The 27,998-nt window shown below is 43.8% G+C and overlaps 2 protein-coding genes across 2 annotated transcripts; both read right to left on the reverse strand.

The window, feature by feature from the left end:
- Positions 1 to 1,525: 1,525 nt before the first annotated feature.
- Positions 1,526 to 14,152, reverse strand: LOC308085450 (tapasin-related protein-like). Its single transcript, XM_080428608.1, has 7 exons — positions 13,992 to 14,152; positions 12,945 to 13,127; positions 10,932 to 11,207; positions 3,609 to 3,938; positions 3,062 to 3,403; positions 2,702 to 2,787; positions 1,526 to 2,572 (listed from the first exon to the last, which is right to left on the reverse strand). The coding sequence occupies exons 1-7, from the start codon at positions 14,041 to 14,043 to the stop codon at positions 2,474 to 2,476; spliced, it is 1,368 nt and encodes a 455-aa protein (XP_080284734.1). The 5' UTR covers positions 14,044 to 14,152; the 3' UTR covers positions 1,526 to 2,473.
- Positions 14,153 to 15,781: 1,629 nt separating this feature from the next.
- Positions 15,782 to 22,846, reverse strand: LOC308085451 (tapasin-like). The gene is made up of 8 exons (XM_080428609.1): positions 22,675 to 22,846; positions 21,650 to 21,826; positions 20,255 to 20,530; positions 18,887 to 19,216; positions 18,315 to 18,668; positions 17,945 to 18,037; positions 17,832 to 17,851; positions 15,782 to 17,597 (listed from the first exon to the last, which is right to left on the reverse strand). Exons 1-8 carry the CDS (start codon positions 22,724 to 22,726, stop codon positions 17,583 to 17,585), a joined length of 1,317 nt encoding a protein of 438 aa, XP_080284735.1. The 5' UTR covers positions 22,727 to 22,846; the 3' UTR covers positions 15,782 to 17,582.
- Positions 22,847 to 27,998: the final 5,152 nt, after the last annotated feature.

Raw genomic sequence — 27,998 nt, forward strand, 5'->3', positions numbered from 1 at the left:
TAATATCATACAGTACGTTAAATGAATCCCATCTCTTCACAATGTTTTTATGCTCTGCGCCCCGTTGTGTATGAACTTTATGGCCCAAACTATGCTGGAACACCTGACGCCAATCAAGATACCCTTGTAGGGCATGTCATGCAGTACTTGTTTGAGCTTTACCCGAGTGGCCAGTATCCTCCTGCATAAATGGTGCTACATATATCTTACATATCGTGCCTGTACTGTACGTGCAAAGCAAGTACACAAAACAAAACATGCTAACCCATGAGAGGAACACCAAGCAACTTATTGCAGTTAACTCATTCTCATTTCAGGAAGTGGTAAGAGCACAATGTACAGAATAATAACCCATAAACTTCCCTTTTACAGGTAGTCTATAAGGCCCATATTAGTTCCACTGTATAGGGCAGTAAGTGTGTGAATGAATGTGTGGCTGAAGACTTCACTGCGAGTTCCACTGTGTATGAGTTGAATGAATGTGTGGCTAAAACGTCCACTTTTGAGTCCATCCGGGTATGGGTAGATAGATATGTAGGCTACTGTATGCAGTGTTGCTAGCAAGACAAGTAGTCCACTGTGTGCTGCAGATGTGAGGTGATGTGGAAAAGGTTCAGTCAGTGTTCAAATTATAGTGTCTTATCTGATAAAGGGTGCTGCTTGAAGATCTAGATCCAGTCTGTGGGTGGCCCACCATCATGCATCGTTGAGTGGTACACAAATGTCACTTAATTCTCTCCAAGGAACAAAACCGGACCTGTTATAGAACAGTATCATGTATTCATAAATTAGGATCACACCCTTAATGTTTAGAAAGAAAACAAATATTGTCTCTTCTATCTAAATTACTTCCCTAATTACAATCCTGCACAACATGCAGAAATGGATGTATGCCATTAATGGATACACCTGTTGAACTCCATTAACTTGTCCCAACAATATCAACCGGCATACATTGTATTAATTGGCTTCCCTTTACATAAATAAACTCTTCAACTTGTTCACCAATTCTTTAGTTGTTAAACTACTGAAGGTTTTACAATTAGCTGGATTTACAATGACATCAAAATGGTTACCAAGACACAAAGTAGCATGGCTATGACAAACACAATGTACAGCTCAACTCACCAAGTCAGTGTTCACAACATAAGAAGGATCACAAGGATCAATATAAAGCACTCTTCACTTCAAAAAATAATGGGATGAACCAAACATTTTATGAATTGAAGTGGTCGGTTCACATTCATCACAATTGTCTTTCTCAAGCTTTTAATTCAACAGGATTTCTCTCTCTTGTTCTCTCCAAAACATTCATCTTTTCTCTGACTCTGAGGAAGGTATGCTAATTGGCTGATTCAGATCACCTGGCTTCCTGGCTAAATCAAGGCACCTCACTGGGGCTCTTAAGAGACACAAGTGGATGAATAGGAATGGATTAAATTAACCCATATATTATTTTACTCCGCAAACGTTAATTTGTTTTTGACCATCCCTGTCCATTATAAATCCATGAAGGCAGCGGGTATTCATTTAATAAAATACTCTTTTAATATTTACTGTACATGAGATTTCATAATCAGCAACATAATTTATAAACCTATGTTCTTATTTATAACCAAAATGCAGCATTCAAACATTTGTGTCCAAGCTTTCAACAAATCATTAGTCGACGCGTGTCCACAGTGACGTTAGTCACATAAATAACTATGATCAAAAAACAAAACACTGCTTCCTCTTAGACAGTGGTTCTGTATTAGTCTGTTTAATTAGGCCACAGACCCCCATTTGAAAATATTTTGTGCCAGGGACCCCCATAAGATAGGATTACAGTGGAGAGAGTAAAACCTATGAGGGGGTTGTAACATTTAAACTGTCTGCTTGTATGTTGTCAATGTGGCAGCAGTCCAACTTGTCATTTTTCAGAAATGTTATATATCTTATACATACTGTCATTGGGCTAAGTTCTAACCGGTGAAAAAATTGTGGAATTAATTTTTACTGGGCATCCCCTGGAATCCCCTCAAGGACCCCTCGGGGTAACCGGAACAGTGGGCCCCTGAGATTTATATGCACCAATTTGTTAAATATGTATTTATTTAATATTTTATTTAATATTTATTTGACAAATGAGTAATCATTTCATAACATTTAAGGCCCAATATTTCTACAAATGCTACAAATTTCTACGAAACATGTGATAGCCAGTCATTTTGAGGACAAACAAGAATTTGAAGGGTGGGTTACATACATACATTTACATACTTTTTTTTCTTTCTTTTTTTTTTACATTTTGAAAAAAACACCCAATTCAACATTGAGGTGCCCACAAGGATTAGATACCCACTGGATCTGTTTCCCCCCTGAGGATCCCCAGACCCATTTGAGAACAACCACTGTAAACCAAGTTGATGGCAGTGAGTGATACAATCTTCATCACTGATGGTCTCTGGCCTGTTTGTGCAGATAAGGCCACTCAATAGGGTTTTCCTCTGCTCAGGACATACACACACACACACACACACACGCACACACACACGCGCACACACATAGGCTTACGCACGTACGCATGCACCTAAGCACACATGCACACACATACACACAGATTTTGATTTAGATATTGGTAGAATTTTATATGCAACATTTAAAACACATTGGCAAACAAAACACGTCAGCAAAATTATGTTTTTGTAGGAAAACGTACCTGTCTCGCCCCTCCTGCACACAAGATTATCAATATCAACAGTGTGACCAAAACACAGCCAGCTGGTACCAACCAGTTGGCTCTCTCTGGAACAGACACAGAAACAAAGCTATCAGTTGTCAGCCATGAATGCAGCCTTGGCACTGTACTGCCACCATCTGGTACCAAACATTACTGCAGCTCTATGTGATTGTGTTCATTGTTTTGCAGTGCCCTTGTGAGAAAAGACTGCAGACACATTTCTAATCAGCAATGACACATGCACAATGCCATTTGTTGCTTTTTAACAAATGTAACCACATTTCAGTACAGACATTCCTAGCATAAGAGTTCTTCGTAACTGTCAGACAAGTTTCTCACCTTGGACAGTCAGTGTGACGCTCTTGCGGATGGGCATGCGAAGGGAACTGTGGGAAACACTACAGACAAACTGACTCCCTGAATCCCTGAGCGAGGCCTGGAGGTAGTGGAAGGCTGACAGGTTGAACGTCTTGTCCACGTTGTCTGTGTGGCCGCCACGATGTAATTTGGGAAGTTGAGCGCCAACTCGCTTGTTCGACGCCCCAGGTGCCTCTTGGTAGCGGTGCCAATCAATCTCCACCTCCAGGGGGTAGTAGCCCACTGCCGTGCAGACTAATGTCTTCTCACCCCCTTCTGGCAGGGAGAGGTCAGTGTCCACATTGAGAGAAACACGAGGAGGCTCTTAGGAGAGGAGGGGGTGAAAAAATAAATTAGGATTACTATACAGTGGAGATTACTTCAGTATCTTTAAATACCTATCAGCCAGATGTAGGTATTGTATTTCTGAGCCACCATAAATATTAATGGCATCCATGTAATATTTATTTACACTGCATCCATATAATAACCCATGACTTTCACACCAGGGTCCACGACCCATACTCACCTACGATATGAAGAGCAATATCGTGACTGGTGGATAGTGGAGGCACTGACACTTTACAGATATACGTCCCCTCGTTGGAGATCTTGATGAGGGATAAGGAAAGGGAGGCATCTCCTCTTCCCAGGTCCTTCACCTTGACCCCTTTCCCCTGCGTTTGCCCGGAACGGCTAGCGTGGCTGAACAGTTTGACCCGATCTCCACGCCAATTCCACAGCCATTCCATGTTGAGGTTTGGCCCCTTGTGGTCAACAGCAAACTGGCAGTGGATCTTTTGGTCTGACAGCAGTCGCACACGCACCGATGGAGTGCGAGTTTGGAGCACCATGGCCACTGTACAAGCAGATGTGAGGAACACACAGAGTATACATTAAATGGGGCTTGCTCCTGTTTGAATAAAGTTTGTATACAATAAAAGGGGCACACACAGATCTGCTTATCTCCCAAACATGAACAGCAAAGCACAAAAAACAGGAAGACACTGCAAAACATGTGCATATGTGTATACAACACAGAACACCCCCCCCCCACACACACACACACACACACACACACACACACACACACACACACACACACACACACACTGAAGAAAAGGGATAGGTGCTGGTAAAGGTAAAGTTAGTACTCGCTCTGGAGTGTCGGTCAGAACACAAGGAGGAGGCAATTGGGAGTGTAAACCATTTACTGAAGGCTTAGTAGGGCAGCATACAGATACGCACAGGTACAGGTATTGTGTGTGTGGTGGTTGTTCGATGACGCACACAGGTTAAAGGAATAAAAGGTAGAAAGGTAGAAAGGAGTATTAATAATACTAGGAGAGTCCGTCGCGGTGGACAAACTCCTCTGCAGGCACGGTGAAACAGAGTCACTAATGATTGACAGGTGCGTCCACGCTCCCGTTCTGTGCCTGCGGGGTGCGCTCATGCACGCGCTTTGGGAGCGCGCCTGGCAGGGTCTCTGGGACTTTATAACAGCCGCCCCCACAATTGAGTAGCAATTGTGCTCCCTGATGAGCAGGCAAGGATGGAAGGCGAGGTGAGGGGCTGTCGTCGCAGAGTTCAGGGAGAACGATGAGTCGCACGACAGGTCGCGTGTAAACGCGATCTCCGACCTTCACTTCCGCTGATCGAACTTTCCCATCTGCGCCGGGGTTCACCTTGATGACACGGCCGATGGACCAGAGTGCACGAGGCAGTTGAGGGTCGGCCATCATGACCACCGTATTCACAGTGAGGTTATCTGTCGACTTCTGCCACTTCTGACGTGGTTGAAGGCTTGGCAGGTAGTACTTGATAAACCTAGACCAGAAGTGGTCGGTCAGGATTTGGCTTTGCCTCCAGCGTCTTCGGCTCAGGAGCTCCGATTGCGGGTAGACCACTGGAGGTAGAGAACTGCTAGGCCGCCCCATGAGAAGGTGATTCGGGGTGATAGGGTCGAGGTCTGAGATGTCGGAGGAGACGTAACCTAAAGGCTTCGAATTCAGGATCCCTTCAACCTCTATCAGGACTGTCCGGAGGACCTCCTCTGTGACAGTCTGTGCCCCAATGGTGGCTTGGAGAGTGGACTTAACAGAACGAATCTCGCGCTCCCACGCTCCTCCAAAGTGTGGGGCCGCTGGTGGATTGAAATGGAACTCAATCCTGTGGTTCCTGGCAAGGATCTCCTTCAGGTCAGGGTGCATCTTCGCGAAGGCCACAGCCAACTCCTTCTCAACCCCCACGGAAATTGGTTCCCTGGTCTGAATAGAGCTCAGCCGTGGTTCCCCGGCGGGCAGTAAACCTTCGGAGAGCCATGAGGAATGCATCGGAGTCGATGGAAGTCAGGAGCTCCAGATGCACGGCTCGAGTTGTGAGGCATTTGAAGATGAGGCCCCACCTTTTCTCCGTCCGGCGTCCTATTCTAACCTGGAAGGGTCCGAAACAGTCCATGCCAGTGGAGTGGAAAGGCGGCTTGAAAAGACGGAGTCGGGCAGGTGGCAAGTCGGCCATGAATGGGGCTGCAGGCTTAGCTCTCCATCGTTGACACTCTGGGCAGGAGTGTTGTAGCTTCCTGATGGCTTCGCGTCCTCGCAGAATCCAAAAGGAGCGTCTGAGCTCAGGGAAGACTCGCTCAGGCCCTGGATGACGTAGCCGGCCATCGAAGTCTCTGATCAGCAGTGTGGCAACTCGGTGGTGCGGATTCCAGGACGACAGGATGTACCGCTGCAGGATCGAGCTCTTCGGCACGGCGCAGCCGGCCTCCGACTCTAATGAGTGCAGTGGCGGTTTTGAACTCAGGGGACAAGGTGATAAGGCGACTGTTAGCAGGCACAGGCTTGCCTGCCCGCAGTAGAGCGTAGTCATCAGGGAAGCAGTCGATCTGAGCTCGTTGTAGGATGAGACTCTCGGCTTGTTGATACATGGCTACAGAGGGTGCTGCGCCCTGGCTAGCCGCCCCGTGAAGCTGCTTCGCCGTAGCGTTGACCAAATCTTTCCAGGTATCGTACCTCTCTGGATCTGGCACAGCTGGATGAGGACTGGTAGCGGTCAACCCGCAGAACATGGATCGGCGAAGCTCTGGGGTATCCTGGATTGACTCACTCACCGGAGACTTGGGCCACTCAACTGGTGGCTGCAACAGGAAGGGAGGTCCATCACTCCATCGGTTGGGTTTCGCCAGGTCAGCTAAGGGTTTGCCTCGGGTCAGATCGTCGGCAGGGTTGGCAGCTGAATTGACGTATCTCCAGGAATCAGAGCGTGTGAGTTCCTGCACCTCGGCTATCCTGGTCCCCACAAAGACCTTGAACCGACAGGAGTCGGATTTCAGCCAGGTGAGCACCGTTGTCGAGTCAGACCAGAGTACAGTCTCTCGGATAGGCAGAGTGAGCTCAGTCTTTAGCAACTTGGTTAGCTGGGCCCCAGTGAGGGCTGCACAGAGTTCCAGCCTAGGAATGGACTGTTGCTTTCGTGGTGCGACCCTTGACCTGGCCATCAGGAAGGCCAAGTTGATGTTACCATCACGGTCTTCAGTGCGTAGGTAGGCCACCGAGCCATAGGCTCGCTCGGAGGCGTCACAGAAGATGTGGACATCATGGGTTGCATCAGGCTGGTCCATGTGGGCAGGAACGTAGCAGCGAGGCAGGCTTATCTTTGACAGTAAGGAGAGTTCGGTTACCCAGGTGTTCCATGCGGTCAGGATCTCCTCAGGAAGCAGTGGGTCGTCCCATTCTCTTGGCTTGTCCCAGAGACGCTGGACAAGGACTTTGGCCTTCGTAGTAAAGGGAAGGAGGAGTCCCAAAGGGTCATACTGGCTAGCAAGAACCCGGTAGACGTTGCGCATTGTTGGTGGGCCGTGGTCCACTGGCCGATGCTTGTAGCCGATGGTATCAGAGGGACAATGCCATTGCAGACCAAGGGTGGTCTCTTGCATGTCTACACGGTCCTGTGAGAGCCAGAGTTCTGTATTGCCAGAGAGCGCTTCCTTGGGCAGGTGGCTGACCACAGAGGGAACGTTGCTGGCCCACTGCCTGATCTCGAATCCGCCGGAGGAAAGGAGAGCTCGTAGCTTGTCCACCAACTGTCTGGCGTCCTTTGCTGAGGGAAGGCTCTGCAGGCACGGAGACTCTGACGTCTTCATCGGGACTGCTGTTGTCGATAACATGCCGTTGGAGGGCAAAGGTGGCACAGCAGGGTGAGCAGGTTGTGCCAAAGGGTAGCACTTGCCACTCATAGATGTCAGGAGGCATGTCTCTGTTCAGGTCGCGCCAGACAAACTTTAGGAGGGGCTTGTCTTCGGGCAGGAGACGGACCTGATGAAACATGGCCTTGATATCCCCGCTAATGGCCACACTGTGTAGCAGCACCCCGAGGAGTGAAGGACCAAGGGTAGGTCCCGGCAGGAGAGCATCATTTAAGTTCAGGCCTCTGTACACATAGGAGCAGTTGAAGACGATGCGATTCTTCTGATTATGCGACACCATATGGTGGGGTATGAACCACGACTGTCCCTGTTCGGCTTTGTGACTGAGCCTGCGACTTCCAGCTTGCTGATCTCGGCTCCATAGGCCACGGCCTTGTCGGGATCCTTCAGGAGTCGCCGCTCGGTGCTCCTAAGGCTCGGCATAACGGCCTCTGGAGAGGCTTGGAAGTGAGGCGCAGTCTTCCTCCTGAGCAGGGGCGTGGCATACCGGTAGATACCATCAACATTGACACGTACTGTTTTGCTCTCTAGGAGAGCGATGGCCTCTTGGTCCTCCTTCGACCGTGTCACCAGCTTCTCGTTGCGGAAAGGTAGCGTATCTACCTGCCAGAGAAGCTCGACATTACGGAGAAGTTCTGCTGTAGCAGGATTGGTGGAAGTCAGGAGGCAGCTCTGTGACTGGCAGTACTGTGGCAGACCCCTGGCTGGGCCCTGCAGGGTCCATCCGAGATTGGTCTTGATGGCTGCAGGTCCCCCTGGTGGTCCGCTGCGCACTGGCTCAATAGGCGTGATTAGATGGGTCTGATCGCTGCCGATGAGCAGTAGAGGGCTGACTCCGTCGAAGGACTCAAGGGGCAAACCCCTCAGGTGCTTGTACTTCTTTTGTAGGGCAGACACTGGGTACGAGTGGTCCGCCAGGCTAAGGTGTTTGGAGGTGAAGGCACCCACAATGTGGTATAGCTGATGAGGGTGAGCAACTGAAGAGATCTTGAAGGAGACATTGGCTCCATGGATAACCTCGATGTCCTGCCGGACTGTTCTCAGAGGTAAATCTTCAGGGGTGCCCCGAAGGCCCAGCTTGATGGCGGCAGTAGATAAAAGCACGGTGCGCTCTGAGCCGTCGTCAAGGACTACGTACGTGTCTAAGGTGCGGTCTTCATAATGCAGTTGGACCCTGATTACCTTCAGGAAGACACGGCTGCAGTCGGCTGGCCTGCCCAGATACATGGATGTCTGGGCAGCTCTGGCAGAGCTGTCCTTCACATTCACGTTGTGCAGAATCTGAAGGTGCGTCTCTTGACAGATGTTGCAGGGCTTCTTCAAGTTACACTGCTCAGGAGAGTGTGCTCGACCACATTTAGGGCATCGCTTGTTCTCCTTCAGCCATTTAGCAATCTGCTCCACTGTGAAGGACTTGAAGGCGTCGCACTGGCTGAGGTAGTGCTCCGTGCTATCGCAGTAGGGGCAGAATGGTTTGGGCTTGTTCTTCTTCCCTTTATCCCCAGTAGAAGGTTTGGCAGGTGGAGCAGGATTGTCCATTAAGGGAGTCTCAGCGCCGTGCAGGATGGTGGCTGCCCTAGGCTGGGCGGAAGGTCCCCTCTGTCGCACTTGCTTGTTGGGGACAGGCTTCTCCTTCCTGTCGCTGGGCTGATCGTCATTGCCTTGACACCAAGCTTCGTACTGGAGCCACTGGGAGAATTCAAGGAGGGTGTAGATGTTCCCAGGCTTGTGAAACATCTGTCTGCGGAAGGCTGCACGCCAGGGCCGGATACAGAAATTATTAATTGGGGGGGCATTAGGAAATGCTGGGGGGGGGGCGGCTTCCTCGGCGCCGGCGGCGGCTGTTTGTGTAATACTGCTTCTTATTGTTTAGGAGTAGTACTGTGTGTGACTGTGGAAAATCAGGGCAGAGGATTATTTGAATTGTGCAATGATACATGATGGAATATGATTAACGATTATTTTGATTATGGTAAGCTCACATTTCATATCATGACATAAATGTAACTTTCACAAGCCCCCCCACCCAAAAAAATAGGTAATTTACCCAGGAGCCTTGCCACATGTGAGCCGCATCTGAGTTCAGTGTCCCCTTCAGGGCCAAGCAATATGCCAACCAGGGCACGGATCTGCAGGGTGAACTTCTCGAAAGCTGCGGTGTCTCCCCACTTTATGTCGGGGGAATCCATCACTTGGGTTATCTTGTTCAAGGCCAGCATATGAGGTTGCCCATATTTCTCATTTAACGCCCACATGGTATCAGTGTATGGAGTCGCTGAATTCAGGTAAGAGTCGGCAATTAGGCATGCCTCCTCTAGCTTCAGGTGATCCACTAGGATCTGATACTTAAAGAGCTCTGTACCGTCAGGTGGCAGGAGATTCTCCAAGGCGATCTTGAGTCGGGCGAATTCTCCAGGGTCCCGATGGGCGAAATACGGTATGCTTGGCTTTGGTCCACGGTAGCTCCTCTCAGAGGCCACTGATGCTGATAACTGGGAATGGCTTTGAGATGGATGAACTTGAGCAGGTGCGCTCGTGTAGGCACGCTGCTGAGTGGCAGGCCTCGGCAGTGCGTGTGTTGTCTGAGGATACATGGGAGGCTGAGGATATGTAGTGGGCCAGGATATGCAGCCGTCGCTGTGGGTGGCGGCGGATAGGCGGACCAGCTCCGGGCCGGCATAGACTGTGGCGCAGGATATGAAGCCGTCGCTATGGGTGCAGGTGGATAGGCGGACCAGCTCCGGGCAGGCATAGGCTGTGGTGCAAGATAAGAACCATACTGATGGGTTCCTGCCGCAGCAAGGTTAGCCTGAGCCGGATAGCTCTGAGGTGGCTGTAACTGGTCATGAGATGAGGGATGTGTAGAGGGGAATGCAATGTAGCTCCTCATTGTCTGCAGCTCACGCATCATCCTCTCCAGATGGTCCATCATGGCATTTTCGGGTCCTACTGGCTCCCGATGTCCTCTCCCGTAGGTGGCAGGATTGTTGCCTCTGTCTGCAGGAGCAACACCACCATGCATTACTTGTTCAGCGATGGGCTCATGCTGGGTCGACATAAGATGTTGACTGACTACAGGTGCATGGCCTGTCGCTTGGGTCGGTAGAGTATAGGGGTGCCACTCTACAGGGGCTCTTTGTTGTTGTTGGGGCAAGGAATGGGTTTGAGTGGGAACGTAGTTTAACATCCCTCTCTGTCGGAGCTCAGGCTCTGTGGGAATGGAGGACCTAGCAGGCAGATTGCCCTGTTGGTCCAACTGGCGTGGCGGTGGGTTACCAACCTGCCTGGTCGGGTTGGAACCGAGTAGGTCCTCTCCAGGTTCCTCGAGGGTGTCATGGTAATTTTCGGTCGAAGGACCACAATGAAGAAAAGGGATAGGTGCTGGTAAAGGTAAAGTTAGTACTCGCTCTGGAGTGTCGGTCAGAACACAAGGAGGAGGCAATTGGGAGTGTAAACCATTTACTGAAGGCTTAGTAGGGCAGCATACAGATACGCACAGGTAAAGCAGTCTCAATAGAGTAACACAGTTACAATAGTGTATGAAGGGAGAGAGAATGAGTCAAATAAAGTTATATACATAAACTCATATTCTCTTTTCCACCAGGCAGGGTAGAGAGAGAGGCTGCAAACTGTGATCAGTGTTACCTGAAGTGGTGATTGTGTCTCTATCTCCAACAGCCGGCTTGGTGCGATAGTCCTCCTGTGCCGAGGGTGGCATAGCAGGGGTGTGTCTGAGGAAGCCGGTGACAGCAAACAGACCCTCTGTGTGTTTGAGGGAGCAGGTGAACCAACGGTCGTACTCCTGGGCTCCATCGCTAGGCCAGCGGAGCTGGATTCCTTCTGTACTGTACCAACTCAACTCACACTGCAGCTGGTCTGCAGCAGCACCCTCTATATATTTCCGCAGATCCACCTTTGAACCTATAGAACAGGAGTAGGCAACCTTAGGCACGGGTGCCAACATTGGCACAGGGGAGGGTGATCACTGGCACACTGGCATTAGTGTGAGAGACAGTGGCGGAGCGTCCGGGGAGGCCAGGGAGGCGGCCGCCTCCGGGCCCGCGACCCAGGAGGGCCCGGGCCGTCAGATAATAAATCGGTAAAATCAGGCAAAAATAAGAATTAAACAACATAACCCTAACCTAACCCTACCCTAACCCTAAAACCGAAATAAAGTGACAAAAAGCCCCCCAAAAAGTGACCGAATTTGCGCGCGCGGGATGTGGGGGGGGCCTGATCACTGCGCTGTGCCTCCCGGCCCGGCTTTCAGTTGTTCCGCCACTGGTGAGAGAGAGGTTTTTTCTTTTGAAATTGAAGTTCTAAAAAAGTTGAGTCAGTTAAATTAAGTCCACTCACATCTATATATTTAAATTACATCCTGCACATAATTCTACATTCATTCAAACTGATAACTCTCTGACTGGGGAGGGTGTCTGGGAGATAGGTGGGTTATTGATAGGTGGGTTATAATGATCATTACATCCTGAAATATTTCTAAAGAAGGAAAAAAATAAAGGTTGTTATGTATAGCCTATGGACAATCAAAATCAGTTGGATATATTTAATTGTGATGTGTTGTCATAATTAAACTAAATGTTGATATGGCTCACTGACAATCAAGAAAATGAAAACATGGCACTTCATGTCAAAAAGGTTGCCGACCCCTGCTATAGAATGTCAAACGAGTACTGGCTTCACAGAATTGAACAGGGAGATACTGTATGATAGAACAGTGGTTCTCTAACCTTTTCAGGCCGTGACCCCCCAAAATAATCATATTTGAACTGGGGACGCCCCCCCCCCCCCACCCTGACAAACACTTGGAATTGTAGGAGATGAGGCATTACATTAAGTTTGAATCGGTTCCACAGATAAATATTGTGAAAATATTACATAATATTACAGCACCTTGCATTGCGAGGTGTTGTTGTGAGCTTGTAGATCGGCTACTTTCAAAATGTTTGCCTCTTTCTTATATTATTTGACAATTTGGCCAATGTTTAACCAGTTTTTGCGAACGCAGCGGAATGAGGCGCGCCGGACGCGCAAGTGGAGCTTACTATGAAACCGTGCTCGGGGTGTGTGTGTCTCTGTCTGTCTGTGTGTGTCTCTCTGTGTGCATGCACTGCCTGTGTGCAGCCGCCAGAGTGCGCCAGAGTGCAGGAATGTAAACAATGCTCTGATTAAAATGCACAACAGCCTGCAAAACACACACACACACACACACACACACACACACACACACACACAATGTCAATGTTCTCTCCCCATCACAGTGAAATAACACGGATTACAAGTCCGTAAATACACAATATTTTCGAGCTGCGTTCGCTTCCAGCGTTCGCGCCTCTTACTTGTTATAGTACAGCTTGAATACTTTTGATGCAGTAAATGGTCTTTTTCTTTTCTTTTCTTTGAGGAATTAAAAAGGTCTCAAAAGTTATTAAATTGTCACTTCACTGTCATCTGGCGACCCCCCAAAATCATGTGGGGACCCCCAGGTTGGGAACCACTGTGATAGGGAACAGAAGAGGAAACCCACATGCCCAAGCCATTTGGTAAGGTAATGATAGGAATACAAATACGGTAAAGAATAGAATGGAATAGAATAGAATAGAAACTCTCCGACATACTCTTTTAGCCTATAGCTATACTTACTGGTGACCAAGAAAGTTATTGCATGAGGATTGATAGGAGCGTCCCCTGCTTGACCAAACTGCAGCATTGCATCTCTGGGAAAGAACTTTGTCTCAGTGTGATTTTCATGGCCGATGAACAAATAATGATCAATGAATTGACACTGACAGGCCAGCCATGATGTTTGATGCATGCACTGGAATCCTGAGAGAGAGAGAGAGAGAGAGAGAGAGAGAGAGAGAGAGAGAGAGAGAGAGAGAGAGAGAGAGACTGTCATTATGACTGACTACATTTACGATAGCAGGAACACTTTCAGTGGCGGAAACAGATTTTATACTAAAGTCAAAGAATCAATACTGCAATGTAGAAATAGTCTGTTACAGGTAAAGGTACGGAATAAAACATTTACATTTTTGTATAATTACTATTAACTAATAAAGAGAACTGAACATCCCGTCACAGATCTATTACAAGGCTATAAATGACCTAGCCCTGAAACATCATACCATGACAGTCATGGCGCTACTTGTTCCTGTTTTTTGAAAATGTTACATTTACAACCAGTACATCTACATACACGTTCAAATTTCAAATATAAAGTGCTGACCCCCCGGCCACGGATGTTACAAGTTAAAGCGCACGGGTCTAAGTACCCGAATCTTCAGTATTGTTCAATAAAAAGCTTTTTAATCCGATCGCCAGCCATTTTCTCTGATTTGTTTCCCAGCCTGATTGTTGTTTCCATATGCTTTCAACTACGCGCCCCTATCGGTTGGGAGGTATGTTGTAGGTATATTGCAGTCTGATACATTATGAAAAAAAAGGAAAAGCGCCAAACAGATTAAAAATCTTTTTAATTGAACAATACGGAAGATTCGGGTACTTGACCCGTGCGCTTTAACTTCCGTAACCCGTGGCCAGGGGGGGTCAGCACTTTGTATTTGAAATCTGAACGTTTATGTAGATGAACTGGTTGTAAATGTAACATTTTCTAAAAACAGGAACAAGTAGCGCCATGACGCTTGTGACAGGCGAGCGTCATGTGAACCATGGCTATAAATGACCAACCTGCACAGAGATACAAGTAGATCAGAATCTTTAGGATTAAACCCATAGTCATTCATCGGTAGAAAGTCCTCCTTGCTTGAGTAACATAAGTTGTTGCTTTGCCTTCCTTCGTTGTACAGTAACACATTCTACATGAGAATGTGTACAACTAACTGCTTTTACTTTCGTTTCTTGGTCCTGGTCACGTCTCCACGTCTCAGACGCGGTCAGTGTTGCCAGGTTTAGAGAGAGAAACAAGCAACCAGGTCTATGAAAACAAGCACAGGTAGGCAGTAATAGGCACGGGTGATCACACTGGCACACTGGCATTAGTGTGAGAGAGAGGTTTTTTCTTTTGAAATTGAAGTTCTAAAAAAGTTGAGTCAGTTAAATTAAGTCCACTCACATATATATACAAATTTCATCCTGCACATAATTCTACAGTCATTCAAACTGATAACTCTGACTGGGGAGGGTGTCTGAGAGATAGGTGGGTTATTGGTGGGTTATTGCTCGTCTCGTCTAATGATCATAACATCCTGAAATATTTCTAAAGAAGAAGAAAAAAAATAAAGGTTGTTATGTATATCTAGCCTGGTAAACCCTCCCTCCGGAAATCTCAATTCGGAAATGAAATGGAATTGAGATTTCCGGAGGGAGGGTTTACCAGGCTAATGTATATCCTATGGACAATCAAAATCAGTTGGACATATTTGATGTGGTGTCATAATTAAACTTACTGCTACTACTAAACTACTGCAATGTATAAATAGTCTGTTACAGATAAAAGTACGGAATTAAACATTTTCATTTTTGTATAATTAACTAATAAATAGAACTGAGCATCCCGTCACAGATCTATTACAAGGCTATACATAGCCCTGAAACATGACTGTCATACAGTACCATGACAGTTATGGCGCTACTTGTTCCTGTTTTTTGAAAATGTTACATTTACAACAGTAAATCTACATAAACGTTCAAATTTCAAATATAAAGTGCCAGCACTTTATATTGAAAATCTGAACGTTTATGTTGATGTACTGGTTTATTGCTGTAATTGTTGCATTTTTAACCTATCCTCCTAATAGTTGGCTTTCCACTTGTAAATCTCTCTCATTGTCTCTTTTCCAACAAGATATGTTTTTAAGCATGTTAAAAACGGCCATAGCCATCCTTTTCCAGGTATACTTTTTGTGTAAAAAGCCCATTGAGATTGGGCTGTTTTTAGCCCAAGGAGTGGTTTTGGTGCAAAACAAATGCTTGCAATGGATTCAGAATCATAAAAACACCCTAGTTTGACCCCTCACATGCTACTTAAAACAGAATTAAAATATTAATATTTTTTTCTCCTGCAGGTTATGGTGGGTACCCCAACTTTCAGCAGCTGTCAAAAATTCTCCTAGGGAAACTGCATTTCAGTCTTTGTGAGATGTGTTACTAGACACCTTTACAAACACATTGGTGAAGATTTTTTTTGGTAAGGAATTTATTCCAAGATTGGACATTTTTCTGCTAATATCCCCTGACTATCTGAGTATAGAACTGTTTATCTCCGTGAGTGGGTGGACTGATTGGTTTGACTTTATTAACAAGTTTGATAACAGTACATGTAATACAGTCAAGCCATTATGAAGAAAAAAATTTGAAGCCAGCGGATTGAAGTGTCCAAGTCAATTCCCCATTGAGTTGCAAGCAGGCAAGTGGTCAGACCGTCAGACTTCTGTTTTCTTTGTGTTGATGTGGAAGTCATGTATTGTATGATGTGAAAGTCATGAATATTCAGGTAAATGTATGAATGTCAAGTTAAGTTTGTTTTTTATTATGCATCGTTGAGTGGTACACAAATGTCACTTAATTCTCTCCAAGGAACAAAACCGGACCTGTTATAGAACAGTATCATGTATTCATAAATCAGGATTAATGTTTAGAAAGAAAACAAATATTGTCTCTTCTATCTTAATTACTTGCAATCCTGCACAACATGCAGAAATGGATGTATGCCATTAATGGATACAAGTGTTGAACTCCATTAACTTGTCTCAACAATATCAACCGGCATACATTCATATTAATTGGCTTCACTTTAAATAAATAAACTCTTCACCTTGTTCACCAAATGGCAATGCTACACAAAGTAGCATGGCTATGAAAAACACAATGTACAGCTCAACTCACCAAGTCAGTGTTCACAACATCACAAGGATCAATATACAGCACTCTTCACTTCAAAAAGGAATGGGATGAACCAAACATGTAATGAATTGAAGTCGTTGGTTCACATTCATCACACTTGCCTTTTTAAGTTTTTCTCAAGGTTTTAATTGAACAGGATTTCTCTCTCTTGATCTCCCCAAAACATTCATCTTTTCTCTGACTCTGAGGAAGGTATGCTAATTGGCTGATTCAGATCACCTGGCTTCCTGGCTAAATCAAGGCACCTCACTGGGGCTCTTAAAAGAGACACAAGTGGATGAATAGGAATGGATCATTAAATTAACCCATATTATATTATTTTACTCTGCAAACACTTAATTTGTTTTTGACCATTCCTGTCCATTATAAATCCATGAAGGAAGCGGGTATTCATTTAATAAAATACTCTTTTCATATTTACTGTACATTAGATTTCATAATCAGCAACATTATTTATTAACCTATTTTCTTATTTATAACAGTTCAAAAATTGACATTAACACCAAAATGCAGCATTCAAACATTTGTGTCCAAGCTTTCAACAAATCATTAGAACACGTGTCCACAGTGACGTTAGTCACATAAATAACTATGATCAAAAAACAAAACACTGCTTCCTCTTAGACAGTGGTTCTGTATTAGTCTGTTTAATTAGGCCATTGTAACATTTAAACTGTCTGCTTGTATGTTGTCAATATGGCAGCAGTCCAACTTGTCATTTTTCAGAAATGTTCAGAAAATAGCCTATAATAGATCTGCTTTGCGATTCGTTGTACAAGAATTATATAGGGCTTATGTGGTTAACATGTCTGTCATATACATTTTACTACATGTGTGGGGGTCTCAGCCTCTGTCAGATGTAAGAAGGGTGGGAAAGGAGGAAAAGAGGTTGGGAACCACTGATCTGAATAGTCCTTATACATACTGTCATTGGGCTAACTTCTAACCGTTTTTTTACTGGGTATCCCCTGGAATCCCCTCAAGGACCCCTCGGGGTAACCGGAACAGTGGGCCCCTGAGATTTATATGCACCAATTTGTTCAATATTTACTTATTTTATATTTTATTTTATATTTATTTTACAAAGAGTAATCATTTCATAATATTTAAGGCCCAAAATGTCTACAAATGCTACACATTTCTACAAAACATGTGATAGCCAGTCATTTTGAGGACAAACAAGAATTTGAAGGGTACATACATACATTAACATAATTTTTTTTTTTTTTTTACATTTAAAAAAAAACACCCAATTCAACATTGAGGTGCCCACAAGGATTAGATACCCACTGGATCTGTTTCCCCCCTGAGGATCCCCAGACCCATTTGAGAACCACTGTAAACCAAGTTGATGGCAGTGAGTGATACAATCTTCATCACTGATGGTCTCTGGCCTGTTTGTGCAGATAAGGCCACTCAATAGGGTTTCCTCTGCTCAGGACACACACACACACACACACACACACACACACACACACACACACACACACACACACACACACACACACACACACACACACACACACACACACACACACACACACACACACACACACACACACACACTTAGATTTTGATTTAGATATTGGTAGAATTGTGCAACATTTAAAACACATTGACAAACAAAACATGTCAGCAAAATTATGTTTTTGCAGGAAAACGTACCTTTCTTGCATCTTGTCGTACTGAGGAATTACAGAGGTCACAATTACTCCCTCGAACACAAACATTTTATGTGACAAACCTGCATTTGCAATGAATATGCTTGTTAGACTCACCTGAGTGCAAATAGTATAGCAGCACACACAGGATTATCAACAGTGTGACCAAAATGAAAACACCAGTCACCATGTTAAACCAGCTGGCTGTCTCTGGAACAGACACAGAAACAAAGCTATTAGTTGTCAGCCATGAATGCAGCCTTGGCACTGTACTGCCACCATCTGGTACCAAACATTATTGCAGCTCTATGTGATTGTGTATTGTGTTGTTTTGCAGTGCCCTTGTGAGAAAAGACTGCAGACACATTTATAATCAGCTATGACACATGCACAATGCCATTTGTTGCTTTTTAACAAATGTAACCACATTTCAGTACAGACATTCCTAGCATAAGAGTTCTTCGTAACTGTCAGACAAGTTTCTCACCTTGGACAGTCAGTGTGATGCTCTTGCGGATGGGCATGCGAAGGGAACTGTGGGAAACACTACAGACAAACTGACTCCCTGAATCCCTGAGCGAGGCCTGGAGGTAGTGGAAGGCTGACAGTGAGTACGTCTTGTCCAAGTTGTGTTTGTGGCTAGAAAAGACAATGTTCTCCAGAATTTTGGGAAGTGGAGCTCCAACTCGCTTGTTCGACGCCCCAGGTGCCTCTTGGTAGCGGTGCCACTCAATCTCCACGTCCAGGGGGTAGTAGCCCTCTGCCGTGCAGACAAATTTCTGCTCACTCCCTTCTGGCAGGGAGAGGTCAGTGTCCACATTGAGGGAAACACGAGGAGGCTCTTAGGAGAGGAGGGGGTGAAAATAAATTAGGATTACTATACAGTGGAGATTACTTCAGTATCTTTAATCAGCCAGATGCATTTTAAATGCTTTCATGGTAAATCATGGTATTGCATTTCTGAGCCACCTCCGGTAATGGCATCCATGTAATATTTATGACACTGTATCCATATAATAACCCATGACTTTCACACCAGGGTCCACGACCCATACTCACCTACGATATGAAGAGCAATATTGTGACTGGTGGATAGTGGAGGCACAGACACAGAACAGACATACGTCCCCTCGTTGGAGATCTTGACGAGGGATAAGGAAAGGGAGGCATCTCCTCCTACCAGGTCCTTCACCTTGACCCCTTTCCCCTGCGTTTGCCCGGAACGGCTAGCGTGGCTGAACAGTTTGACTCGATCTCCACGCCAATTCCACAGCCATTCCATGTTGAGGTTTGGCCCCTTGTGGTCAACAGCAAACTGGCAGTGGATCTTTTGGTCTGACAGCAGTCGCGCGCGCACCGATGGAGTGCGAGTTTGGAGCACCATGGCCACTGTACAAGCAGATGTGAGGAACACACAGAGTAGTGTTGATTTTGACAGCTAATTCTAATTTAGTTTTAGTCATAGTCTTTTGAATAAAATTCCATTTAGTTTTAGTCATATTTTAGTCATCTGAAATGTTTCAGTTTTTGTCTAGTTTTAATCGACTAAATATCATAAGATTATAGTCGACTAAATCTACAGTTGATTTAGTCGACTAAATTGTATTTTGGCAGTGCTTTGATGGCGTCTTGATGGCTGATTTTACTCTCGGTTGCCTGCTGAAAATAGCAGATCTACAAGCTCACAACGCGTCGCAGCGTGACACGTTGTGAGCTTGTAGATCGTTGTAGATCGGCTATTTTCAGAGCGCAAAACATAAAATGACTTCTACTGGATCTCTTCTCCACTAGTCCCACCATAACATTTTAGTCTAGTTTGCATTTGTTGACAAAATTGTCAGTACATTTAGTCATAGTTTTAGTCATCATAGCTTAGTTTTTATTTAGTTTTCGTTTTTCGTCATAGTTTTAGTCGACAAAATCAACACTGAGAGTATACAATATATGGCGCTTGCTCCTGTTTGAATAAAGTTTGTATACAATAACACAAGGTCCACACACAGATCTGCTTATCTCCCAAACATAAACCAAATGCAGCTGAATGAAAAGCAAAGCACAAAAAAACAGGAAGACGCTGAAATATGTGTATATACACAGAACACAACCCCCCCCCCCCACGCACGCACGCACATGTGCCACATTTTGCCATCATTCTCCTTGTTCATAGATGCTTGGTAACATTGTATGTCATTTAGACATAGTTTGTTAAATGATGCAAACCCAAGTACACAAAATGTAATAATGCAAAATCAATTAAAAGTTCTACATGAAATGTCAGCTCTTCGTGAAAGCAGTCTCAATAGAGTAACACAGTTACAATAGTGTATGAAGGGAGAGAGAATGAGTCAAATAAAGTTATATACATAAACTCATATTCTCTTTTCCACCAGGGTAGAGAGAGAGGCTGCAAACTGTGATCAGTGTTACCTGAAGTGGTGATTGTGTCTCTATCTCCAACAGCCGGCTTGGTGCGATAGTCCTCCTGTGCCGAGGGTGGCATGGCAGGGGTGTGTCTGAGGAAGCCGGTGACAGCAAACAGACCCTCGGTGTGTTTGAGGGAGCAGGTGAACCAACGGTCGTACTCCTGGGCTCCATGGCTAGGCCAGCGGAGCTGGATTCCTTCTGTACTGTACCAACGCAACTCACACTGCAGCTGGTCTGCAGCAGCACCCTCTATATATTTCCGCAGATCCACCTTTGAACCTATAGAACAGGAGTAGGCAACCTTAGGCACGGGTGCCAACATTGGCACAGGGGAGGGTGATCACTGGCACACTGGCATTAGTGTGAGAGAGACGTTTTTTCTTTTGAAATTGAAGTTCCAAAAAAAGTTTAGTCAGTTAAATTAAGTCCACTCACATCTATATATTTAAATTACATCCTGCACATAATTCTACATTCATTCAAACTGATAACTCTCTGACTGGGGAGGGTATCTGGGAGATAGGTGGGTTATTGCTCTGAGTCTAATGATCAATACATCCTGAAATATTTCTAAAGAAGGAAAAAAAATAAAGGTTGCTATGTATAGCCTATGGACAATCAAAATCAGTTGGATATATTTAATTGTGATGTGTTGTCATAATTAAACTTAATGTTGATATGGCACACTGACAATCAAGAAAATGAAAACATGGCACTTCATGTCAAAAAGGTTGCCGACCCCTGCTATAGAATGTCAAACGAGTACTGGCTTCACAGAATTGAACAGGGAGATACTGTATGATAGAACAGTGGTTCTCTAACCTTTTCAGGCCGTGACCCCCCAAAATAATCATATTTGAACTGGGGACGCCCCCCCACCCTGACAAACACTTGGAATTGTAGGAGATGAGGCATTACATTTAGTTTGACTCGGTTCCACAGATAAATATTGTGGAAAATATTACATAATATTACAACACCTTGCGTTGCGAGGTGTTGTTGTGAGCTTGTAGATCTGCTACTTTCAAAATGTTTGCCTCTTTCTTATATTATTTGACAATTTGGCCAATGTTTAACCAGTTTTTATAGTATAGCTTGAATACTTTTGATGGAGTAAATGGTCTTTTTCTTTTCTTTGAGGTATCAAAAAGGTCTTAAAAGTTATTAAATTGTCACTTCACTGTCATCTGGGGACCCCCCAAAATCATGTGGGGACCCCCGGGTTGACAACCACTGTGATAGGGAACAGAAGAGGTAACCCACATGCCCAAGCCATTTGGTAAGGTAATGATAGGAATAAATGTGACTGTAAAAAATACGGTAAAGAATAGAATGGAATAGAATAGAACAGAAACTCTCCGTCATACTCTTTAACTTTTAGCCTATAGCTATACTTACTGGTGACCAAGAAAGTTATGGCATGAGGATTGATAGGAGTGTCCCCTGCTTGACCAAACTGCAGCATTGCTTCTCTGGGAAAGAACTTTGTCTCAGTGTGATTTTCATGGCCGATGAACAAATAATGATCAACGAATTGACAGGCCAGCCATGAGGTTTGATGCATGCACTGGAATCCTGAGAGAGAGAGAGAGAGAGAGAGAGAGAGAGAGAGAGAGAGAGAGAGAGAGAGAGAGAGAGAGAGAGAGAGACTGTCATTATGACTGACTACATTTAGCAGGAACACTTTCAGTGGCGGAAACAGATACTAAAGTCAAAGAATCAATACAGCAATGTAGAAATAGTCTGTTACAGGTAAAAGTACGGAATAAAACATTTACATTTTTGTATAATTACTATTAACTAATAAAGAGAACTGAACATCCCGTCACAGATCTATTACAAGGCTATAAATGACCTAGCCCTGAAACACGACTGTCATACCATGACCATATGGCGCTACTTGTTCCTGTTTTTTGTTACATTTACAACCAGTACATCTACATAAACGTTCAGATTTCAAATATAAAGTGCTGACCCCCCGGCCACGGATGTTACAAGTTAAAGCGCACGGGTCTAAGTACCCGAATCTTCAGTATTGTTCAATAAAAAGCGTTTTAATCCGATCTCCAGCCATTTTCTCCGATTTGTCTCCATATGCTTTCAACTACGCGCCCCTATCGGTTGGGAGGTATGTTGTAGGTATATTGCAGTCTGATACATTATGAAAAAAAAGAAAAAATTGCCACCAATCAGATTAAAAAGCTTTTTAATTGAACAATACGGAAGATTCGGGTACTTGACCCGTGCGCTTTAACTTCCGTAACATCCGTGGCCGGGGGGTCAGCACTTTGTATTTGAAATCTGAACGTTTATGTAGATGAACTGGTTGTAAATGTAACATTTTCTAAAAACAGGAACAAGTAGCGACATGACGCTTGTGACAGACGAGCGTCATGTGTGAACCATGGCTATAAATGACCAACCTGCACAGAGATACAAGTAGATCAGAATCTTTAGTATTAAACCCATGGTCATTCATCGGTAGAAAGTCCTCCTTGCTTGAGTAACATAAGTTGTTGCTTTGCCTTCCTTCGTTGTACAGTAACACATTCTACATGAGAATGTGTACAACTAACTGCTTTTACTTTCGTTTCTTGGTCCCGGTCACGTCTCCACGTCTCAGACGCGGTCAGTGTTGCCAGGTTTAGAGAGAGAAACAAGCAACCAGGTCTATGAAAACAAGGTCACAAAAGAAGCGAGCGCTTCGCCCTTTCAACATATTGGCTATTTGAAAACGCGATGCGACGCGTTGTGAGCTTGTAGATAGATCTGCTATTTAAAAAAAAATCTTGAAATCAATTTGACATTTTTAACAACAAAATCTTGTATGGGGGTCCCTGGCATACAATGTTTTCAGATAGGGTCCGCACGCAGACAAATACATATTCAATTGGGGGGTCCTTGACTTGAAAATGTTTGAGAGCCACTGGTTTAAACAACGTTAGGAAACAAGCCCAAATAAGCAACTACACTTTAGAAACAAGCCCCCAAAAAAACGCAACCCGCAACTACCAACATTTAAAAGGAACTTTAAAGCCCAAAGTCGCTTATAATAACCAGACATGGCAACAGTGGGCTCAGACCAATGGTCTGAGTCCATAGAGTTATAATGTATCATCAATCATAATATCGCATCAACCCGCCTACCTGCACACACATGCAACACCGTTTCCGTATCCGCTGATTCTCTCTAGACTGGATGTGTCAACAAGTAGAGTGAATAGATCCCAGTCTGGAGGCAAAACTCTTTTGCAGGGCGTTGCTGAACATGACTACCCTGTGTAAATAAAGTCACATTACTGTTATTATTGATATTAGGCCTACACTATTACATTGTATCACATCCTTTAGCATATCATGTAGATAACGTATGTGTGAAGTGGTGTAAGGTAACTAAGTTTTGAGGTATTTTTTACTTTTACTTGAGTATTTCCAATTGTCAATACTTTTACTTCTACTTCACTACATCTAAGAGACACATATTGTACTTTTACTCCACTACAGGAAAACTTAAGTTACTAGTTACTTTGCAGTCTTGCAGATATACATTATTATATTATTTTATATAAAACATACAATTAACCACTTCAGCCCTATTTTATACATAAGCTATTTGAAAATAGCCGATCTACAAGGTCACAACGCCTCATTGTGAGCTTGTAGATCTGCTATTTTCAAACATTTGAGTACTTTTACTTTCGGTACTTTAAGTATATTTTAATGCCAATACTTCTGTACTTTTACTCAAGTAAATTTTTGAGCACAGGCCTTTTACTTGTAACAGAGTATTTTTATATTATGGTATTGCTACTTTTACTTAAGTAAAATATCAGAGTACTTCTTTCCACCACTGGAGGGGGGGGGGGGTCTAACCTCTCAGCGGAGGGAGTGGTTTTGATTGATTGATGTAGTTTATTTAGTAAGACATGAGAATAGTACATGACAGTACATGGAAGTACAAATTCACAATACAAGGTCTACTAAACTGGAACTCTCATTAAGCACTGAGCTTGTTTAAGATGAGAACCCCATGCACACAAATCATGATGACATATAAGAGGCAGACAGATATACACACTACTATACAGAATGTCATACAATCAGCTTTCAGGTTACTGGTATGAAGAGAGAGAAAAAAAAAAAAAATAATAATAATATATATATATATATATATATATATATATATATATATATATATATATATATATATATATATATATATATATATACACAAAAGAGGAAAATTAAGGGAGGGGGGGTAGGTTAAGACTTAGACAGGGGCCATTTTCGAATTGCAGCCTCCTGAAGGTGTATCTTTAGGGCAGTTTTGAAAGTGAGTAGGGTTTTACACTCCTTTACTCCTTTTGGTAGGGCATTCCACATTTTTGATGAATAGCATGAGAACGAGTTCATTCCCTTAGTTGAGCCAAATCTGGGTTGAACATGATTTGAATTAGCCCCTACGGAACCATGTTCCGTAGGGGCTAATTCAAATCATGTTAATTCAAATCATAATGCTTGTCATGCAGCTGCTCTATCCATTGAGCTATGGCTGCCACTTCAAACAATACAGTGGTTCTCAAACATTTTCGTGTCAAGGACCCACAAATTGATATGAATTTGGCCGCATACCCCAATCTGAAATGTAGTGCCTACAAGGGCTCCCATAAGAAAGATTTGTATTTAAAACTTAAACAAATAAATTCAAAATGTGTCAAGATTCTTTAAATAGCATGGATAACTTGTACCAACTGGGAATCAAACCTGTGACCTCTTAGCAGTCTTTCTTGAAGTACTTGCTCTGATACTCCAGAACCTCATACTCCAGAACCTCTTGCCTGATGGCAGAGGATCAAAGAGTTTGTGAAGAGGATGTGAGGGGTCCTTCAGTGCCGAGGCATCGGCTCTAGTAGACGTCCTGAATAGAGGGTAGGGAGACTTCAATGATCTTCTCAGCCCCCCTGTACTGCAGCACAGCTGGAGTAGGAAGTAGGAAACCATATAGGGTCCTCACAGATCAGTCTCAGTGGTCTACGCCAACATAGGGCTATAATGTATATGCAGCACTATTGTTAGAAGGAACAATAGCCTGCGTGGTGTAAGTTAAATTTCATTGTTGTCATATGACCTGACTTTCCGTGTGTGTGTGTACCCTTCCTGTCATGTTGTCTATCTATCTGTCTGTCTATTTGTCAGTGTGTGTGCTGGACAACTGACAGATAGTTTGTGAGGAATATTTCCTGTTAGTAAGAGTAAACCCATAATATCTCTCCCCCACACCCACACCCCCCCCCCCACACACACACACACACACACACACACACACACACACACACTTGGACTGACGAGGTTAGAGGTTTAATAATAAAGAATTTAATAATAAACTATTTATAGATATAAATATAAGCATACGTATAATGTACAATCTATAACCAGTAATATGGGCATACAGTATACAGTATATCATCCATACACAGACCATCGACAATGGATGTGATGTGAGGCTGATACGGCTTCGGATGCTGTCAGTGCACTGAATGGGAGATTATCACGTTCAATCAGACCCGGTGGATACATGTACCGTACACTGTCAGTCAGCTACACAGTGGGAAAATGGATAAATACAGTGAATATAAAGAGCCATATGCAGTCTAACATTGGTGAAATCTTTACGGCAGGTAACCTAAGCAGTCCTCTGATTATACTAGTGTACATCCCAGCAGTCCATGAGCAAATGTGCCAGAGTGAGTGATGCAGGAGTCATTAATCCAAGGACAGAACGTATGAGTTATGTAGCTTAATGCTACTGGCACAAAGGACTGATTGAGTCACTCAGTCATGTTCCGAGGGACTATGAGTCTGTGGCTGAAGGTGCTCCTCAACCCCATTAGCTCATCAGACACACACAATTTCAGATATACCTTTCTTTGGACAATATCATTCACCAGAACCAAGGACGGGTGTTTCCGATGAATCTAACATGGTTAAAATGGAGTTTGAAATTATAATGGGTTTGTATTAGGAAGGGGGCGTGTCTGATAAAATGAATATCAAATATCTAAATACTGAATCAAGCAACTTAAAAACCTTCTGGGGGGCTCACATAAGCCTGAGTAGACGATAAAATGACCCAACATTTTTTTTAAAGTGAAATATCCCTTTAAGCCCTATATACTTTGTCATACAACAAATAGCCAATGTACAAGCTAACAACATGTTGGGTTGTCAGCTTGTATTCAGATTCAGATTCCTTTATTAGCCATTGTGTAATACACATAGTTATTTGCTTTGGCAATTACATGATTGTGTTTCGATCTTTTTTCACAAATAACATAAAATACCAACAAACACAAAACAACACCGTGCAAGAAAATAGATAAATATAAAGTGCCATAGTGTTCAGTAGTGCAATGTCATTGCCAGTGTCAAGTTTCAGTGACCCTTGGGGGCGGGGGAGAAGGGAAGCCAGACTCAGTGAGCAGCCACACATGTAGATGCGTGTGTGGTCAGCTTGTAGATCTTTTATTTTACTGCTATATTCGTTATTATGGTGACATTAGATTTAAAAAATATAGTATATTAAGAATATATTCATTAGTATGGTGCTGTCAAACTTTAAAAACAGGTCACCACTTACCAAGAGTGCAAGAACACCTTTATTTACAAGTACCAGTTGTAATCGGTAGTCTTCCATTACAATATTACATAACAAAATGAAATGTAAAAAACTAAAGTTACAAGAATTGAACCACGTTTGTCCTCAAACTATCCCAACGCAACAGCTAATCTGTTTAAATTGGAACAGAATTATTTCTCATTGTTCAAAAAGGAGAGATTTTACATGTTTCACTGACTGCATTTAATTTGAGTATCACCAGACAGAATAGAATACCCGTTCTGTGCTGTAGAGTTGGACTTCGTTATTTTTCTGTTCCTGGCCTCCACACTGGCCTCCACACTGGCCTCCACACTGGCCTCCACACTGGCCTAAACTAGGTCAAGCAATCAAATCCCTGTGTTTTATTTGTAAAAAAAAAAAATTCAAACCGCACAAAAATAAAAGTGATTCGACCAGCAGTCTTGGATAGGTAGCAAACATTCATCATGGAACCTCAGACAACTTCTCTGGAGGGGTGTCTTAGTCCTCAGGGAAACGACCACAGAAACCTGGTAAAATAGAATCCACTGGTGAGAATAGTTGTACAAAGATAACTTGGATGAACAGCCAATAACCATGTTTATCAAAACTATATAGTTTAGTAGTCTGTATTACAACTACAGACTACCAATTTTGATGCGACCTAAGAATCAGAATCAGGTTTATTGTCACATCAAAGGTTTACAGAAGTAAAAAAATGGGTGAAATTCGTTTTGGTGCATAGTTCCCATCGTAACGTTATTTCCATAGAAAGAAGAAGGGGAGGAAGAAGAGGGGGGGGGGGCAAGTGGAAAAAGGGGTTCGATTCCAGCTCGGGGCACTAAAACGCTACAATATCAATAAAAGCAGCAGAGGGGTTTGTGTGGGCTATACACACATATGTAAACTGAAGCATATTTAGGCAAAATATGTTGCCATATTTTGGCAACATATTTTGTCGAGTCGCGTTGTTAGCTTGTAGATCTGTTCTCCAATATTGTGACGTAAATTGCGTAAGAGCACTTCCGGTGCTAGGGCCACCTAGTAACTAAAACGCATGAGCAATAATGGTGTTTTATACAAACTGTACTATTGTTATATAGAATTCAG

This window comes from Gymnoscopelus braueri (genome assembly GCF_963280865.1).
Source record: "Gymnoscopelus braueri genome assembly, chromosome: 5".
Classification (NCBI taxonomy): domain Eukaryota; kingdom Metazoa; phylum Chordata; class Actinopteri; order Myctophiformes; family Myctophidae; genus Gymnoscopelus; species Gymnoscopelus braueri.